Below are 20,724 nucleotides of genomic sequence, written 5' to 3'. Positions count from 1 at the left end.
TCAAACTAAGAGGCAGGGTTCAATGAGGTAAAGATGTGGTTTCATGTCTGCTTGTGAGACTTGAGAAGGCAGCCCCCTCAAAGCCTATGAACCCTGAGAGCCCAGAGCCATCCTGAGTTTCTGGACTGCTACATAGCACCTGCCCTCACACAAATAAATAAAATATAACAAAAGTAATAGATAATGCTAATATTCTCCCTTCTGCCTGTCTCCACGGATCTGTCCCAGCTGCTCCCTCCACCTCGCTGTCTCGGGTTTGTGTCCTCAGCACTTCCTACTGTTCCCACAGTGATCCTCCCTCTAGCCCCCTCCTGCAGGCACACCACCCTCTAGGGCAGGAGAGTCCTGGCTTCTCACTGCCACATCCTCTGTGACTGCAGCAGCGTTGGACATCAACAACATACACAACTAGTACATGCATAATTGCCACATAAATCATAAGCAAATGTAATTAACTGATACTACATTATGTGACTTTATAATAAATACACAAAGATGCAGGACTCTCTATAATTCCTTATTATGAACTACAGGTTTGACTGTAAATAATTTAAAACTGAATCAAAATGAAACAAGTATCAGCCAGGTTGGCACTTTTTAAAGAACACTGAAATTAACACAATTATACAAACCCCTCCAGTGGACTTTCCTAGAACCCAAGAGGTCCAGTGTAGTCCACACTTAAAAAAAATGTCCAGGTGGGATGTCAGAACTTTGGACAACTAACAAGTTCAATATGGGAAAATCTATTTTTCCTAAATTCACATTCGTATTATACTGACAGCTTTGAGACTCTGTGGGGAAGGGTCCTGCTAAATTTCTCAGTGGGCTTAGCCAGTGCTTCTTGGCTACTTACAGGAGTGTTCAATGGACACGCTGCTGCATCTTCTTTTTCCGTGCCCCATTCAAAGTGCAAGGCAAACAGAATGATGATACTAATTAAAAAGTTGTTTTGAGCTTTGATATAAAAAGGTCCTGGTTAAGAGCCTAACCTGGTGGCACTCACCTGTAATCCCTGAGACAAAGGGTCACTTGTGCCATACAGACCCTGCCTCAAAAAACAAACGTCAAAGTCTGAGCAGTCCCTGCACCAGGAAGATGCCCTTAGACCACAAGAGGAAAAGTGGCCTAAGACAAAAAGGGGAAAGGAAGCATTGCATTGGGAGCCAGGTGAGAACTGGAGACGTGAGTGTTCCCGGCAGAACTGGCTCCACCGCCAAGTGTTTCAATTAAAGGACATCTTGCCGGCACCTCTACCTAGTTTTCACACACAATGGTGCTCCTCGCTTCAGAAGGCCTACCAGCACCTGCTAAGCCACGTCAGAAGCAGCCACACTGAAGAGACCATTCACTGGGTATAGTTTTCCACAAGTACTAAGTGCTCCAGTCTTCAGAAGAACACCGGGAGGTGGGTGGTAAGTCCACTGTACAGACAGGCAAACCGAGGCTTAGGCTGCATAGGCCCTGAGAAGCAGAGGCATCTTCTCAACTCCATGTTCACAGTGACTTCCTGCAGTGGCTTGTCAGGGTCAGGCACTAGTCAGTCAGGAGTCATCACAGTCACAACTCATGCTCTCACAGCAGCACTCGGGGTAAGGAGTCAGCAGCTGGAAGGCACACACAGGACATGACCTGTGGAAAAGTCAGCAGCAGAGCACGCAGGCAGCACCGTTTGTGTACTAAGAACGCACGCGGGGGTGGGACACAGCACACCAGCACGGCACACTTTGTGAGAGCGTTCCAGTGCTGCTCCAGGACTTGCTTTGTACACAGCCCTGCTCCTGCCTTAGTCCACGTTCTGCTGCTGTGCCGGAATGCCCGACTGGGAAAGGAGAGCCGAGCTGGCAGGCCTGGGGACTCGAAACCCAGCAGCACAGGATCACCAAGGGCAACATACGGCTGCATCTCCTGGCAGGAAGCAGGACAAGCAGAGAGGAAAGGTGAGGCACACGCCCTTGCCCTTCTGTAACAACCGGCCTAGTCCTAGAGCTGCAGCTCACGCAAGAAGAGCTCTCGCACTTGCAGCTTACCGCCTCCAGAGGGCCCGTGTTCCTCCCCACTGTTACACAAGAAATAAATTTTGCTGGGGACAAAGTACACCAAACAACAGCAAATTATGTTATACAATGCCAGCATCAGACTCCTTTCCCCAGAATACACATTACAGAACCGCTCAGAGCTTCGCTTATGGGGAGGGAAAAAAGGGCAGGGGGCAGCAGAGAACAATAAAAAACCAACAGGAGAAAAAAATCCAATTGCTGAGCTTGTTTGTCTGAGCCTGGTTAGCAGTAGAGGGGACCCCACTGGCCTGACTACCTTAGCAGTACAGGAATTCTAGAAACAGCAAGTACTGCAGGAGGGGATAAGGACAACGCTGAGCTGCTGAGCTGCACAGTGGGTAACACCATGTCCTGCCACACCTAGTGGCCTAAGCTCTGTTTCCAGGTCCCCCGTAGCAGAAGGAGAGAGCACTCTCCTCTGACTTCACACATGGGTGCACACATGTGCAAATACACATGCACAAAATTAAATACGTGCAATAAAATTCAGGTATTAAGTTTCATCTATAGGTTTGCTTGACAGATACATTTTAAAACTAAACTCATAAGTCAGCTGTTCCACATAGAACAGACCCACAGATTCCAAAAGCCATCAACAGCCAAGTAGTTTATAGATTACCATTGGAAACAGAAAGCCTGTCTGTTATGTACAAAAGGCGTGGTAATAGTCCAACTATCTTATTCAGAAGTTCAATGAAGATGTAAGCTGCAACAATCAGAAGCACTTCCTAGTGCAGTGTGGTAGATCCACACTAGCAATCCCAACACTTGGGAGGGTAAGGCAAGAGGACTGCGAGTTCAAGGCCAGCCTGGGTTAGTAATATACCCTGTTACCAAATCAGAAACAGAAAACAAGGCATGCCTGGTAGCACGTGCCTACCAGCCCAGCACTCTGGAGCTAGAGACAGGAACAAAGACTGCTCCACACAGCAAGTTCTAGAACAAGGAGGCCTATATACTGAGACCATGTCTCAAAGCAGCTAACAAACCCTCAGTGTAGGAAATAACAGATGCTCCAGAGCTTCACTCGGCTCCTGTGTCTCTTAGTTCCCTAACTGCCCTAACTGGGCAACAAAGGCACCTGTCCTCCACACCAGAGTGTGACCTGTAGAAGCAATAAACAGGCAGCATAAGACGTAAGGCTCACACAAACCACTCCCACATGGGCTCCTACATAAGCCTACAAGTAAGTGCTCCACCATCTTAAAATGGCAGCCCTAACAGTGTGTGCTTAATACTGTACTGCATTTCCTGTGGGGAGAAGGCAAACACAACCATCTGCCTGTAAAGTGTCATATCTCTGTCAAGAAATAATCAAGTACACTGTAGCTGAAAACACAGTTCTCATAAAAACAAAAAACAAACAAAACCCAACAATAGTAAGCATGATGGCCATCAATCGCTTTGAGCTCCAGGCCAGCCTCGTCTACATGATGAGTCCAGCCCAGCCTCGTCTACATGGTGAGTCCAGCCCAGCCTCGTCTAGATGATGAGTCCAGCCCAGCCTCGTCTAGATGATGAGTCCATCCCAGCCTCGTCTACATGGTGAGTCCAGCCCAGCATCGTCTACATGGTGAGTCCAGCCCAGCCTCGTCTACCTGGTGAGTCCATCCCAACCACAGTGAGAACTTGTTTCAAGCAAACAAACAACAACAACAACAAAAAAAAAAAAAACCCAGGGGTGCGTCTGTATGTGCTCCGTTATGTATTAGTGCACAGACAGTCTGGAACAGCATTTACCAGGTACACAGGCATGTGGGGGTTGTAAACAGAATAGGATAGGGGGAAAAAAAGCAGAAAGCTCTATTTGCTGTGGAGCGATAGAAAAAGCACCATGGTCACTGGCCAGTGTTCTTCCATCCAGCTGCATCTCCAGCCTGTGCTACTTTTTGCGACAGGGAATGCACAGCCCAGACTGGTCTTAAACTCACAACCCTTCTGCCTCTTTATCATTACCACTGTAGGCATGCACGACCACACCTAGCTGAGCTTTACATTTCATTGTTCAATTTCTTTGGACAATTACATATATTTTTAATGAATACTTTATTTATTTACCCAAGGCCAATGTACACACATGCAAGGCAAGTATTCTACCACTGAGCTACATTCTCAGCCTGTAAGTATAATTCTTAAAATACTTTTACTCTGATGAGCCATTTTATGAAATCACAGAAATAACCAAAAATTACAAATAAACCTGAATGAAGAAATTCAATGTAGAATGAACTACGGTGTGTGTAGCTCGGTGATAAAGTGTAGGCCTGATGTGTGCAAGGACTTGGGTTTAAGACCTAACATTGATACCAGGCACAGTGGTGGCGCACGTCTGTAATCCCAGCACTCGGGATGTGGGGGCAGGCGGAACTCTGAGCTCAAGGCCAGCCTGGTCTACAAAGTGAGTCCAGGACAACCAGGACTGCGCAGTGAAACCCTGTCTCAAAAAAGAAAAAGACCTAACATTGAACAAACAAACAGGGGAATAGGGTGGAAGAGGGAGGGGGAGGGGGAACAGGAAGATACAAGTGAGGGGATAACAACTGAGAAGTAATCTGAATAAATTATTTAAATTTAAAAAAAGAAAGTTACAAAAATACACACACACACAAACTGGGATAATACAGAAAGGACTGCAATGGCTCAACAAGAGTAATACACAAATTCATAAATTGTCTCCTATTTAAACAACAAGAATGACCCAATATTATATATTGTAGCAGCAAACTATGGCTCCTGGACCAAAACCAGCGCATTGAACACATACTCCCGTGGATTAAATATGTTTTCTTTTTCAAAGATTTATTTTAAATTACATGTATGTGTATGTGCACATGTGCGTGGACGCCCACAAAGAACAGATAAAGGCCTCAGATTCTTTGGAGCTGCATGGAGGAGTGCATGAGTGCTAGGAGCCAACCCTGAACTCAGGTCCTTACAAACAGCAGTATACATTTTTAACCTCTCAGGCACCTCTCTAGACTCCAGGTTTTCATATTTTTAAATAACTGGAGCTGGGCGTGGTGGCACGAGGCTTTAGCCCCAGGACTCAGGAGGCAAAGGCACTCTGTGAGTTCAAGACAAGCCTTGCTTACACATAGAGTTCCAGATCAGCCACGGCTACATAGTGAGGCTGTATAAAAAACAGACAGCACTTGCTGCTCTCGCAGGCCTGATTCCCACCACCTACATGGCATCTGTCACCCTCTGTAACCCAGTCCCTAGACGACGGCTCCTGGGCCTCTGCAGGCACCACACGTACACGTAGGCAAAAATACTCACAAAAAAATAAAAACAAATGCACTAAAGAACTAATGAAACAGAGTCAAAGTTTAAAAACAAAACAAAACCCTCATTGTATGTAGCTCAGTAGCACAGCATTCACCAAGAATGCAAAAAGTTCTGGGTTCCATCGCCACCAGTGAATAAAAAAGAACAGTAAAAAAAAAATTATTTCCTCAATGAAGTCAAGGAAAAAAGTCATTTTATCTTGAATAAAACTTGATTCTAATCTAGACTCCTAAAGAAAAAGCCCTCTTATTTTCTATATAACCTCCCCAAGAAACAGAGTAATATTCAAATGCATTTGAATAAAAACAGCTTTGAATTTAGAACTGAAAAACTCATTTATTCTATAAACACATAGGACTTTCTTAGAAACCAGTGATTCTATAGATTAAAAGCTGAAAAATACAACTCGCCATCATACTTAGAATTCTATGCACGTCTAGGGCCTCACACATTAGGCAAGGGCACTGAAATGTCTCTCCAGCCCCTCACTAAACACTTTCATTGTATATTATTTGGATTAGTTTCCAACTTGGAAAAATTAAGAACAAACTGAGTTTAACTTGTTCTTTTGTGTTTGTGTTGGACTAGACCTGAGACCCCGCACCCTTGACCGCTGACTACTGCACTGAGCCCGGTTCCGCATCTTGCTCAGTGATCTTTTAATCCATTTAAAACGAAAGCATCAGTATGTGCAGGAAGAGGACAAGGCTACTGTGGCTGCAGCACGGGGCAGCTGAGGTCCTCACTGACCTCTGCATACACTTTTCTATGGGGACAGTACTCTACCTCAATATCCTGGAGACTGAATTCCTTCTGGTCCGTGAAGTTAGCAGCCCCAGCACTGAGTTCCATGAGCATCTTGGCAATCTCGGGCTTTATGGCTGAGGTCAGTCGGCTGGCTGCTTCCATCACGTGCTCCTGCACATCTTTGAGCTGCATGGCTGCCTTCGAGTAGTGTGAGTTCCTGAACACGGTGCTGAAGAGATCTGTGAGGAACGTACTAGCACGGCAGAAGACATTGAGGGCATCCAGGTACTTGGAGATGCCCTGCTGGATGTCAGCAATGGGAGTGGAGTGGGGCATGGCATGGTGGCAGCTGCCCGCAGCAGTCAGACTGCCCAGGGGGGCAGAAGGGACCGTGGATGCCAGGGGGGCGCTCAGTGCTCGGCCCAGCTCAGGCATCGGGTACTGCTGGTGCTGCTGCACCTTCTGCTTGGACCCGCCAAGCAGGAAGCGTCGCTTGTAGTCCATCTTGCTGTCCTGGGCACTGCAGCAATACATGCGGGTGGGGAACTGTCCCAGGGACCGCTGGCAGGTCGGGGTTCAGAGTCCTTTTTTCCCAAAACTGTAGCTAGGTATAAAAATAGTGGAGTTCTGCAAATCTAAGTTTTAAAAAAGGCATTTCCATGAGGCAGGTGACCATGTGATCCAACATAAAGGTGAAAAAAAAATTAACAGGCTTATATAATTAATATTTTCAGTGTAGGTAGGAACTCTGACAAAAAATAAAAGTGTGTCCAAAATGCTGTGCAACTGTTCAGCATCCTACTCTCAATGAAGATATGCTTGCTAAGGAAAATGTTTACTTATAATTGCTTTGCAAGAATATTTCGATACTTAAATTTACAATGGCAGAAAAATAACTTAACTTTTAAAATGTAATATAGTGTATCTTCTATATACCAAACAGGAACCCAGCTGGTCAACAGCATTTAGGCAGAAGGGTTACTTTCCGAGAAGTCCTTAAGCAAGAAGAGCACGCCTCTGCAGAATCCCGACAGAGCCTGCCTGTCAACTCCATTTACCTGGAAAGCTGCTTCTCAGTGCTAAAAACTTACAACTCTTCTGTAACGGTTTCTGGAAACAAGTTTTCTTTAAACATGGCATTTGTTATTGTATGTCTTCTCCTTTCTTTTGTTTGCTGAGGTAGCGGTTTCCTTGTAACATTAGTAAGAAGTGCGTCCAGGCTGGGTTGGCCTGCAGTTGTAAACTCTGAAGCAAGAAAGCGCAGATGTATTCATAAGGCCTCTAAGTCACTTCCTGTAAGAGGAAAGAAAGCAAAGAAGTCAGGGAGGCTGTAGGACAAAGAGCCATTCTGAACACTGCTACAATGCTGAGTCCTCCACTCTGGTGAGCGTCCCCTCAAGACATCGGAAGTTTCATGAAAGGAGGACAGGGTGAAGGCCAGCTATGAAAAGCTCCTTGTGGGACGGGCCACGGTCTCTGGGAGTTTGAGGCCAGCCTGGTCTACAAAGCAAGTTCCAGGACAGCCAGGGCTACAAAGAGAAACCCTGTTTTGCAAGGAGGAGGAGAAGGAAGAAGAGGAAGAAAAACAGAAGAAAAGAAAAAGAAAAAGGAAGCAAGCTCGCTCCTTGGGCTGAAGGCTAGAGACATGACTCAACATGCATGAAGCCCTGAGTTTGGCCCTAGCACTACATAAACCAGCTGTGGTGCCTCATACCTCTGATCCCAACATCCAGATGGTGGAGGCAGAAGGTCATGGCTAGAGAGATGGCTCAGTGGTTAAGGACACTCTTAACCACTCTTCCAGAGGACCCAGGTTCAAATCCTAGCACCCACATGGCAGCTCACAACTGTCTGTAACTCCAAGATCTGACATTTTCATATAACACATGCAAGCAAAACACAATGCACATAAAATAAAGAAAAATAAAATTAAAAAAAAAAGTTGTTTAAGGTCAAGCCAGGCATGGTGGAGCACACGTGTAATCCCAGCACTCGGGGAGGCAGAAGCCAGCAGATATTTGTGAGTTCGAGGCCATCCTGGTCTTCAAAGTGAGCCCAGGACAGCCAAGGCTACACAAAGAAACCCTGTCTTGAAAAAACAAAAGAGGGGGGAAGGAGGAGGAGGAAGAGGAAGAAGAAGAAGAGAAGGAGAGGAGGAGTTGGAGGAGGAGGAATGAAGTCTGATTTCAGACCAACTGATCAATCTAAAGCTGGTGAAATGACACGGTGAACAGGGCCTGCTCTGTTCAGTTAGCATTCCTTTGCCTGCTATCTGCAGAGGCCGGAAGAAGGCCTAAGATCCCCCTGGAACTGGAGTTACAAATGGTTGTGAGTGGCCATGGAGGTGATAGGACTCAAACCCAGGTCCTCTGGAAGAGCAGCCAGTGCTCTTAACTGTTGATCCGTCTCACCATGACCAGAAACTCCTTTTACCAAATACAGGGGGCGGGAAAAGGATATGATTTAAAAAAAAGAAAAAAGGAAAACGTTTATTATTATTATTTTTTAAGCAGCAACAATGAAAGAAAGAAAAAAAAAGAAATAGAAATCCAAGTACAGCCTTTAGGCTGAGGCAGGAGGAGTACCATGAGGCTGAGACCAGCCCAGGCTACAGGTTGAGTTTCAGGACAGCCTGGGCTAAAGGAAAGACCTTGTCTCAACAACAAATAAACAAACAAAAATAGATTTTTTAAACATTTTGCAATTGAGAAAGGTGAAGTGGCTTATGCCTGTACTCCCAGCACTTGGGAAGCGGAGGCAGAAGGAATGCCCAAGCTTGAGGTTGCCTAGGTATGGGTACGCAGTTCAGTCCAGCTTAAACTACAGAGTAAGAAGACCCTGCCAAAGGGAACAGGGCAGAATTCTGAAGTAGGAAAAACACAAAAACTAAGCTGGGCATGGCAGCACACATCTTTAATCCGACCACTAGGGAGGCAGAGGCGGGCAGATCTTAGCCTCTCTGCCTTGGTGTCATCATTTATAAGCAGAGATAATAACAGTAACTACTGTTACTGAGTCACATGAGTCCACACATATCAAAAACAGAATAATGTCTGGCACATACTAGGCATTAATGTTTGATGATGTCACACAAAACAAGAGAAGGTAAGCAGGCCTCATTATCTTTGCTTGTCTGGAAAAACACTACTGACAAACAAGAAAGGTTTTGTTGAGTCACCCAATGTTTAAACCAAACAGAAACCTGCCTGCCTTAGAATGGGAGTCATTGCATGCTTCATGGACCCTAATTTCTACTTTTAATACGGTAAGCAAAGAGAAATGAATTCCTGAATGAATGAATTCATTAAAAGTTCCTGTTTGACTAAATTTTAATTGTCATGATTTATGAATACTGTGTGTGTGTGTGTGTGTGTGTGTGTGTGTGTGTGTGTTACTAGGGATCAAATCCAGGACCTCCCCACAGTGCGCAAGTGTTCTCCCACTGATCTACACACTACATCCTCAGCCTCAGCCAGAAAATGCAGTCATTTGGGCAACAGAGAACACAGCAACAAACAGCTCTGCTGTCAGCAACAAAAAGGGTACAAATCACTACAGGACCGCAGGCTCAGAAGCATATGCACCTCCCTCAGAATTCTCCCCAATCCACTGAGCTACTGGTAAAGCTCTTCGTAAGAGAATCACAGCCTAACAGGAAGGTCTGAGCCACCGTCTATTTCAATGTAAGCTGCTCCTGAGAAGACAGAGAGCTCAGGAAACGTGCTGTATTCTAAGATACAGCGCAGCAGAGCTGGCCACTTCCTAGATCCCACGGAGCCAGGGGGGCACAATGAGGTGAGCAATGCTTCCTGGAGGAGCTGGCTAAGTGCCCAGCTCTAAATGGATCAAGAGTGGGAAACAGTCTAATCAGCTTCATCTCTTCCATACTTTCCATTTGGTCACCAAGTAGGCAGCTCCCACAAAGGCGAGAGGAGCCTCCTCCCAATTATCTACATGCACCCAGGTTTGGCTAGTCGGCTGGTTGTTTAGGGGGCACCAAGGGCTTGGCTTACGATAGGACTAGGCAAATGCTCCAAACAAACAGGCTCATTTTAAAAATTACGTTTATTACATTTTGTGTGTGTGTGTGTGTGTGCGTGTGTGTGTGAGACACACATGCCACAATGTGTGTGTGGAAGTAAGAAGGCAACCTGGAGGAGTTGTTTCTCTCCTTCCACCTTAGCCTGCTAAGTCATCTTGCTGGCCTGGAATTCTTCACTAATAATCACCCAATAATGAAGACAAACCAGAATGACTTCAAAGGACACTAAACTGGGTGTGTCGCAGGCCTCTAACCCCACCACGCAGGAGGGCAGAGGCAATCACAGAGGATCTCTGTGAATTCGAGGCTAGACTGGGCTTCATAGCCAGTTCAATAGCAGCCAGAGCTACATAGTGAGACCATATCAAAAAAAAAAAAAAGCTAGGATCACGTCTCTCAACATAAGCTTCATTTCATTTTACAGACAAGGCTGGCTTCAAGCTCACTGTACAGCCAAGGATTACCTTGACTTCTGCTCCTCCTGCATCCACCTCTCAAGTGCTGGGATCAGAGGCTGCATTATAAGCCTATGACACTATGCCTGGTTTTATGTGGTCTTAAGGCTTGAACCTAGAGCTTCCAGCATGATAGGCAAGCATTCCACCCACTAGCTCAACTCCCCAGTCAAGAAACACGCATTCTAGATCCTGCAAAAATACCTGTAAGAGCCAGGCTTGGCAAAGCGCACTTGCAAAGTCTAGAACTTAGGTGGCCAAGGCAGGATGATCCTGAGCACAAGCAAGGCCTCAGCTCTGTAGTGAGTTTGAGGCTAGAGTGAGCTACACAAGACACTGAGACTCAAATAACAGCAATAAGCAGATAAAGATAGATGGATAAGCAAGCAAACAAACAAATGAAAAGAGAGAGAGAAGAGGAAAAACACCTGAAATTTTCTGAATGGTATCTAATGTGAAAGCTGAGAACCAGGAAATAAGAACTGAGATCACTAGGCTGAAAGACAGAGGGAACTGACCCAAGGGTGAGGGGCAGCTGGGCGGCAGTGGTGGTGGCAGTGGCGGTGATGGCAGCGGTGCACACCTTTAATCCCAGAAGACAACGATGGAGTAAGGTGCAGAAACAAACAATATACACGTGTGTTGACAGTGCCGTATGTATGTCCTGCTCTAGCACGCTCTGCCTTATTCCTCTGAAACACGGTCTCACTGAACCTGGAGCTAGGCCGGCAGCCAACAAGCTGCAACATCTTCCTGTCTCTGGCCTCACAGTGCTGGGGTTCCGGGCACACATGCATCCACGCCCAGCTTTTTACATATATTCTGGGATATGAACTCAAGGCCCTTATGCAGTAATACTGCCCACTGAGCCATCTCTCTATATGTAATATATACACCTTTTTTAAAGTGTTGAGGCTGGGCATATAGCCAAAAACAAAACAAAACAAACAAACAAACAAACAAAAAAAAAAAAAAAACAAAGAAACAAATAAAAAACCCAAAACCAATGAAAATACTGTATGTGTAAGTACACAGAATGCAAGCCACATTTCTTTCCATCTAGAATGTGTTTTAGCCTTACCTCTACAGAAAGATGTGACTTGTCACTGACTCAACCAGACTAGCTGGCCAGCAAGCCCCAGGGATCACCTGTCTCTGCTCCCGCAGTTAGTTCCAGGTACACACCACCTTGCCTTGCCTGGCTTTTATGTGGGTCCTGGAGCAAGTGCACTAAGCTATCTCCCCAGCTCCGTAATTTAAAACTAGCTAATGTGTTTGAACCCCTAAAATATAAACAGACAAATGACTAAGTTAAATATACCATGCTTTCTTTTTTTTGTCCTTGAGACAGGGTCTCACTATGTAGCCTTGGCTGACTTCCAATTTATAGTGATCCTCCTGCCTTGGCCTCCTAAATGCTGCGACTGAAACCACCATGCCCAGCTGTTTTTGCTGTTGTTTATTTGTTTTTGAGACAGGCTCTCACTCTATAGACCTAGAACTCACTATGTAGCCCAGGCTGGTCTCAAACTCATGATCCCCATCCTCCCAAGTAGGTAGGTAGGATTGCATGTGTGGACCACTACAGTCACCGTTAGTTATCCTATCTATGTTTGATCTTTCTAGTGTACTATTGATAAATATAAAATAAAAATCCTTTCATCCATTTGTTAAGCTAAGTGTGGCACAGGCCTTTGATCTCAGCACTCAGGAGGAGAAGGAGGAGGAACTTTGTGAGTTTGAAGCCAGCCTGGTCTATCAATTGAGTTCCTGGACAGCCAGGGCTACACAGAGAAAACAAAAAACTCAGAATATAAAAAGATCAGTCTGAGCTGGGCGTGGTGGCACATGCTTTTAATCCCAGCACTCGGGAGGCAGAGGCAGGCGGATCGCTGTAAGTTCGAGGCCAGCCTGGTCTACAAAGCAAGTCCAGGACAGCCAAGATAACATAGAGAAACCCTGTCTCGAAAAAAACAAAACAAAACAAAACCAAACAAACAAACAAACAAACAAAAAGATCAGTCTGAAAATATGATTTATCATTTCCTTTGCCAAAAATGTGTATTGCCTAGCTCTCCTTTTTTAAAACAAAGAATTTTCAACTCAGTTGCAATGGATGCCCTAATACCACTTCCCACCAAAATGAGTCAGAGCTTGTAAGAATGGCAGATTCTAGGGTTGGGGATGGCTCAATTGGCAAAAATATCTGCCTTGCTAGTATGAGGACCTGAGTTCACTCCCCAGAGCCAGTGTAAAAGTTCCCAGCACAGTAGCTCAAGCTTGTCAGAAGGATCCTTAGTTAAGGCTTGCTGGTCTAGAAATTCTACACTAACTATATGGTTAGCTCCAGCCCAAAGGCATACACATCCACATAGGCACACACATATACACATTTAAAAGAAGGAGGCCAGGCACATGCTCAGTACTCAGAGATGCAGAGGCAGGAGGATCTCTTTGAGTTCGAGTTCAAGTTCAAGACCAGCCTGGTCTACAAAGTGAGTTACAGAACAGCCAGGGCTACATAGAGAGCCCTGTCTCAAACAAACAAAATGGATGCAAGAAGAAAACCGACTCTCCAAAACTGTTCTCTGAGCCCCCCCACACACACACACTTTTAAATTTAAAAAAAAAAAAGGTTCTTACAACTCAAAAAAAATGCAGTATTTGAATAGAAAAAGCACTCACACATTCTTAGTGACATGTAGCAGTTATACACATTAACCCCACTCAGTGTGACACTTCAATGCACACATACAATGTGTGCTGATTAAATCCAATCCTTCCTCCATTTTTCTCCTAGAAATATTTTTGTCTTGAGAAACGCATAAATAGACAGGTGAGATGACTCGGTGAATAAAGCCAATGCTGTGCGAGCCTGATGACCTGAGTTTGATCCCTGAAATCCACAGTGGAAGAGAACTGACTCCCCAAGATTGTCCCCTGACTTCCATATGAGCTGTATGTAGCATTTACATGCACAGAGTCACCGTATATGCACACACAGTAATTTTTTTTTTTCAGATAGGGTTTCTCTGTGTAGCCTTGGCTGTCCTGGAACTCACTCTGTAGACCAGGCTGGCCTCAAACTCACAAGGATTAAAGGGGTGCGCCACCGACGCTTAAGTGTACTGGCTGCTCTTATAGTTTGGTTCCCAGCACCCACATGGCAGATTACAACCACTTGTAACTCCAGTTTCAGGATTGGACACTCTCTTCTGGGGACTGCAGGCACCAGGCATGCACATGGTACAAAAACATACATGTAGGCAAAATATTCATATACATAAAATAAAACAAATCTCAAAAAATTTAAGTGGAAAATGCTTATAATAAAACAAAATACGCACTAGGTGTGCGTCTGACGCACACCTTTAATCCCAGCACTCGGGAGGCAGAGGCAGGTGGATCGCTGTGCATTTGAGGCCAGCCTGGTCTACAAAGCAAGTCCAGGACAGCCAAGGCTTCCCAGAGAAAACCTGTCCCGAAATAAAAAAAAAAAAATTTAATTAAAACAAAATACACAGTGTCAGCCATGAAGTGTTTCTGTCTGAAATATTCAAATCAAAATCTAATTAAGCCTATCTATTTAGCAAGAAAGCATGAAAGATAAACTATAAGCTAATTCATTTCTATGGTCTTTTCAACCTTATTTTTTATTAGCAATCACTAACAGCAGTATCAGAGCAATTTTTACCAAGTTAGTCCTCAAGTTTCATTTTTATTTTTTTCTACCAATTTTTAAAAATCTCTTTCCTGTAATTTTCATAATATTCACAAGCACTCATGTCCACTGACACATATAGTAAACTAAACTCCACACAAGACCTGTACGCAGCGGCCACTCTCCAGCCTCAGGAACCTACACCTTCACTCAGCACTCTCTAGCCACATGCTCAGTTCTTTCAGAGCACCAAGTACTGCACAGTTGGTGCCATCTCTGAGAAGCTGTTGCCTCTCTGACCTCCTACTCTACACACACACAGTTGCCAAAATGAGTGCCACTCCCTCACCAGTCAACCTGTAGAAACCAGGGTCACCTTGACCACAAGGTCTTTTCTTATTGACATCTTGCAATTATCTTGCCATTTCACTTGCTTTCACACACCTCAGCAGCTGGCACAGAAGGACAGCGCTGCTTTGTGACTGTCAGGTCTCAAAAGCCAACAAGTTTGTTGGCAGACTATCTGGAAACCTGACATCAGTGAGTCACTGAGTGTTTCCCAGTGTTAGTTTTGCAAATCCAAGAAACTGACTCCTCTATCAAGTTAGCTCTATCTACCTGGAATGTGGCAGGTCTGAAAACCAGGCACTGGATGTGTACCTGTGACTTTAAGATGGGGGAATGCAGCCGGCGTGGTGCATGGAGGCGCGTGCATTTAATCTCAGCACTCAGGAGGCAGAGGCAGGCGGATCCCTGTGAGTTCGAGGCCAGCCTGGTCTACAAGTGAGTCAAGGACAGCCCTGGCTATCACACAGAGAAACCCTATCTCAAAAAACAAAAACAAAAACAAAAAAAGATGGGGATGCACACTGCAGAAACACTTGCCTGGCTTCTGCACGGCCCTCGGAGCCATCGTCAAAGACAGATATCAGTGTTTCCATTTCCAGTCATGGCCAGATTTCAGGACCATAGGGACGCATGCATGCACGCACACACGCATGCACGCCCAGGCTTAATGTGGCTAGGAAATGCTGGGTGGATAAAACAAGTCTGTGTATGGCATCTCTCTGTTTACACACACATATACGTAGGCACACTCATACTTTCCCCCTTGTTTCCTCTAGTCAATATAAAATCCTGTTTCTTTACAGTTCCCACACTGATGCTCAAACATAAATGAAGTCTCCAGAATTGTGCATAAAGCATATGGAAAGATGCTCAGAATCATTCACTACAAGGAAAACACAAATCAAAGCCACAAGGTACCACTTCATAACCACTGGCTGGCAATAGTGAAAATGACAGACAGTAGCAAATGTTGTGAAGGATGTTCGGAGACTGTAATCTTCATACATTTCTCACAGGAAAGGAAAATGGTGCAGATGCTTTGGAAAACCAGCTGACACTTCCTTATAAGGTTAAGCATAGAACTGCCACATGGCCAAGCCACTCTATTCCCGCGTACATACCAAGAGAAACAAAAAGCATGTTTACACCAAGAACAGCTCATAAATGTTCCAAGTATTATTTCTAACAACCAAATATTGCAAACTCAACCACCTTATCAACTGACAAACAGATAAGCAAATATGGCACAACCAAACACCGAACAGTAGAAAATTATTTAGCCTTTAAAAAAAGAGAAAGAAAGAAAGAAAAAGGACTAAAGGGGAGCTGAAGAGCTAGCTCAGTAGTTAAGAGCATCTGCTGCACTTGCAAAGAGCTCAGGTCTGATGCCAGCACCTGCGGTGGCTCACAAGCATCTGAAACAGTAGACTGCCAAGTGTGTGACAAGGGAAGGATGAGAGGACCACAGCAGGAGGATAAGGAGTAACTTTTCGTAGACTGATGAGAAAACCTTCTTAGAGACAGTGTCTTGCTGTGCAGTCCAGACTGGCTGTAGATTCATGATCCTCCCCTCTCAGTCTCCCAGATACTAGGAATACAGGTATTTTCCTCCGTGCCTGGCTTAAAAAATACTCTAAAATCATTATAGTTAATGGCTACATGACTAGTAAGTAATCTTGAAATCACTGAATCATAAATGAGTGAACTATATGGTCTGAGAATTGTATTTCAGTAAAGTTCTAAGTGCTAAGATAATGAGGCCACTGAGCAGTGGTTCTCCACCCTCCCAATGCTGCAACCCTTTAATACAGTCCCTCGTGCTACAGTGACAACTATAAAACCATTTTGTTGCTATGTCATTACTGTTATATTGCTATTGTTATGAATCGTAATATAAATATCTGGTATGTAGGATATCTAATTTAATGTGTATCCCAAAGGGCTTGCCACCAACAAACTGAGAACCACTGCCAGAGACAATTGTTTCTTCCCAAAGAGAGAAAACAACTTGTAAGGACACCACAATGTTCTCTCCTGCTGGCTTCCAAGAGCAAACCCCAAACATCTCCCCTGGATAATATGGAGATACTGCAGGAAATTCTTTCGGCAGATTAGTGAAGTCATTGTCTATGAAGTTCAAAGCCCAACCATTTCCATGTTTTTAGTTCAGACTGACACAAACCATATTTAGAAATGAGCCCCAGAAAAATGCTTTGAAGAATTTTACTCTCAACAGTCATAAATTTAAAATATTCATCTAGGCCAGAGGAAATGCCTTGGAAGATTCCGTTCTTCGTCTGTCCTTCCTTAGAGCCCAGCTCTTTTGCCTCCTCTTATTTCTGACCGTATCTAAAAGCGAAGCTCTTCAGCTCTCCCCTACTCCCTGGCTGTCCTTTGTGGCCCTTCCAGCCATCCTCCAGTGCTGTGACTTCTCAGAGCCTGTGCTGCACCTGTTGTTTCTGACACCACCATATCCTCCCTGGGAAGATTGTGTTCCACTCCCCTTCCCAGGCACCCACACCCTCCTCCCTCACCCTAATACCACCTACTTCTTTCATGACCCATCTTTCCAGTCACAACCAGTCTACAGGTTCCCTCCAGCATCTGGAAGGCTCTCTGGGCCTCTTGGGATGTCTCAGAGCAGTTTTGATAAAAGACTGAGTTAAGGGCCATGTTGTGCTTTGTCCCACCCTGCCTCTACATTAGCATTACTGTCCTAAAACACAGTTTACCAGAACTACCCACTACCCAGTGGGTCCCTGCCATCTCCAAGGCACAGGATCACTGCTCATTCAACACATTCAAGAATCAAGAGCTGAGGCCATAGCTCAGTAGGTAAAGTGCTTGCCATGAAAGCAAAGATCAGAGCTTGACTTCCCAGTCTCCATGTGAAAAGGCTGAGTATGGCGTGCATGTGTACAATTCCAGTGCATACTGGCCAATCATCAAGTATCAGGTCCCAGCGAGAGACCCTGGATCAAAAAACAAAACAGGCCCAGGGTAAATGACTCTTGAAGAGAAATACTCAAGGGTTGATCTTTGGTCCCCATACACATATACACAATGTATAGACAACTGCACAGGCCCATGGCCAATACACACTCATACCCACCCACCCATAAACACACAGGCATACAGAAGATGTTCTCCAATCACTTGGGAGATACCAGCAGAAGGATGGTGAATTTGAGGGCAACCTGGGCTATACAGCAAGAACAAGGAGACTGGGAGGGAGGGAGAAAAAGAGGAGGGAAGGTCAGAGAGAAGGAGGGAGGACCTCATGCATGCTGTCTCTGGGCTGTCCCAATGCAAGGCAGATCTACTGAGAGAAAGCCTGCTGTGAGCCTCAGAAGCAGGACACTAGCTCTCAGGCTCCACTGCGCCCATGAAAGCAAACAGGAAAGGGTACCCGAATGCTGGCTGATGGAGAAACGGAAAACCCAAGCAGCAACGTAATGTACAAAAAGGCCAGGTGTGGGCCAGGCATGATGGTGCACGCCTGTAATCCCAGCACTCAGAGGCAAAGGCAGGCGGATCTCTGTGAGTTCCAGGCCAGCCTAGTCTACAAAGTAAGCCTAGGAGAGCCAGGGCTACACAGAGAAACCCTGTCTTGAAAAACCAAAAAGAAAAAAAAAAAAAAAGGAAAAAAAAAAAAAAAAATGAAAGCCAAGCATGATGGCGCATGCTGTGCCACCAGTCTAGAGCAGAGGTAGGAGGATCTCTTTGAATTTGAAGCCATCCTGGCCTAAATAGAGTTCAAGGCCACCAAGAGCTACACTGTGAGATTCTGTCTCAAAAAAAACAAACAAAAGAGATGAGGTCACAGAACCAAGCATTCTACTTTACCATACAAAATTAGTAACTCAGTATTCGATCCTTTAACATAGTGCTTCTCGCCGGGCATAGTAGCGCACACCTTTAGAGGCAGGTGGATCACTGTGAGTTCGAGGCCAGCCTGGTCTACAAAGTGAGTCTAGGATAGTCAAGGCTACACAGAGAAACCCTGTCTCAAAACAACAATAACAACAAACATAGTTCTCACCGTGGCTAACCTACCCAGGAGGCATTAGGTGGGAAAAATGCTAGTGGCATCTAGTGGGTAGAAGCCAGAGACTCAGCTTAAACATCCTTGAAAATGCGCAGCAGCCCTCACAGCAGGGAGCTTCCTCACCGCCCCCCCCCCCGCCCCCCGCCCAGCATGACAAGGTGCTGGTACCGAAAAATTCCAATCAGCAAATGCTCTGAGCACTCTCAAGTCACCTAATGTACTACTGAATTATCTCTCAGTTCCATGTATATAACATCTGCTAGCTCAACACTTAGAAAGCTGAGGCAGGAGAGCCATGAGACATCAAGTACAGCCTGAGTTACAAAGCAGTCTTGTCTCAAAGGAAGACCAATAAAACTACTTTTTCTGGCCATGTGGTGGTGGCATACTCGGGAGACAGAGGCAGGTGGATCTCTGTGAGTTTGAGGCCAGCCTGGTCTACAGAGTGAGTTCCCGGACAGCCAGGGCTACACAGAGACCCAGTCTCAAAAAACAAACAAGTAAGCAAACAAACAAAACTTACTTTTTCTGAAGAGATGCTACAAGCTTCTCCTGTGAACTAAGCCGCAAGCTCCTAAGACACCAAAAGGTATCACTAGAAAAGAGATGGTGGGTAAATGCTAATTTAGTAGCTTAGAAAACAACTCTGAGAATTCCAAATAGGGAAGCCCCAGCGTCCTACTTCCTACCTCACAACAAGGCTACTTCAGGAACCCAGAATCCACATTCCCAGATTTGCATTTGTGTGTGCTGTGCTTGTGGAGGCCAGAGGTCAGCCCTGGGTGTCTTCCTGAACTGCTCTCCACCTCTCTTTTAGGACAGTCTCACTGAGCCCTGCACTCACTCACTCAGCTAACCTGGCTGGGGAGCACCAGAGATCTGTCTGTACACTCCCTGCCCCCCAGATGCTTTTCCCCACAGGTGCCAGGGATCCTAACCCAGGACTTCATGCTTGTGCTACCAGTGTTTTACCCATTCCTACTCTTACCTGCAACAGACCCATCCTTTCAACTGACTCTGTTGCTCCAAGGCAGGCCACCCACCCATGCTGTTGAGGCTGAATAAAACAGAGTTTTGAGTAGCAATCTTCCCTAAGCCTGAGGAGGACATGACGTCATCTCAATCCTATCACCAAATGTTCCTGTGTTTCCCAGAGGAAGAAGGCACAAAGGTGGAAAGCGCTGCATATCTCAGACCCTCAGGCCTTATCCTCTGCCAGCTCAAATCAGTGCTCAGCAGCAGCCAGGCAGGAGCCGCCTCATATCCTGTGCAAAGCCAGTAAAAATAGGAAGCGGGGGAGGAAGTTCACAAAGCAGAAACAAAAGCAATCACAGGCCAGCTTCCTGAACACAAATCACCGAGCAAGGAGGGGCGCATCATTAAACGGAAAGGCAGGCAGGGAGAGCCAAGGCCAGAGGAAAGGAAATGACTCTTTCGCGTCCACCCAGCCCGTAGCATTTTCTGTGCATGAGAGGCTGGCTGTCTTAAGAGAAAAACTGGGCAAAGCCAGCCGCCAGGTATTACATGGAAATGAATGCTAAAGCATGTTAATTCAAAAACTCAAGCACAGACTGCTGAATGTTGGATCCTATCAGCACACACACAATCCATGATATAGTCTAGGGAGGTCAAGATTAAGGGTTGTTGTTGTTGCTGCTGCTGCTGTTTCTAGTCAGGGAATGACACAAGGGCTGGAGAAACGGCTCAGCAATCATAAGTACTTGACGCTCTTCCAGAGGACTTCTGTTCCCAGCATCCATGTCAGGCAGCTTCACAATCTCCTGTAATTCCAGGGGATTTAATATCTTTCTCTGGCCTCAGAGTCCTCACGCAGGTGGCATATACACACTCATAAATAAAAACAAAGTAAATATTTTAAAAGTAGCAGTAGCAGCAGCAATGGTAATAGCAGCAGAAGTGGGGCCCATAACTTGGTGGTAGGGCTCTTGCCCAGCACAGGTGCGGCCTCGGGTTCCATACCTTCCACTGTCCAGCAGGTAGATGAATAATAGGCTTCTGCACCTACAGAACCTGCCCAGTCACCCAGACATCAAAGGGAGACACAGCTCCTACTT

General features: G+C 45.5%; 1 protein-coding gene across 7 annotated transcripts in view; it reads right to left on the bottom strand.

Annotated features, from left to right (window-relative positions):
- The window catches only part of Garre1 (granule associated Rac and RHOG effector 1), a 77,530-nt gene that overhangs the window by 46,565 nt on the left and 10,241 nt on the right, over nucleotides 1-20,724 (bottom strand). For 5 of the 7 annotated variants that reach the window (XM_051162207.1, XM_051162208.1, XM_051162212.1 and 2 more), the window contains exon 2: nucleotides 6,135-7,388. In XM_051162207.1, coding sequence (XP_051018164.1) covers nucleotides 6,135-6,629 — 495 coding nt within the window. In that variant the 5' untranslated portion in view covers nucleotides 6,630-7,388. Of the gene's footprint in view, nucleotides 1-6,134; nucleotides 7,389-9,679; nucleotides 9,817-19,637; nucleotides 19,716-20,724 lie in introns of those variants that run through there. The other 2 variants (XM_051162210.1, XM_051162209.1) reach the window with 2 other exon arrangements.

This window comes from Acomys russatus, chromosome 19, assembly GCF_903995435.1.
Source record: "Acomys russatus chromosome 19, mAcoRus1.1, whole genome shotgun sequence".
Taxonomy (NCBI): Eukaryota; Metazoa; Chordata; class Mammalia; order Rodentia; family Muridae; genus Acomys; species Acomys russatus.
This window is presented reverse-complemented; position numbering and strand designations above follow the sequence as displayed.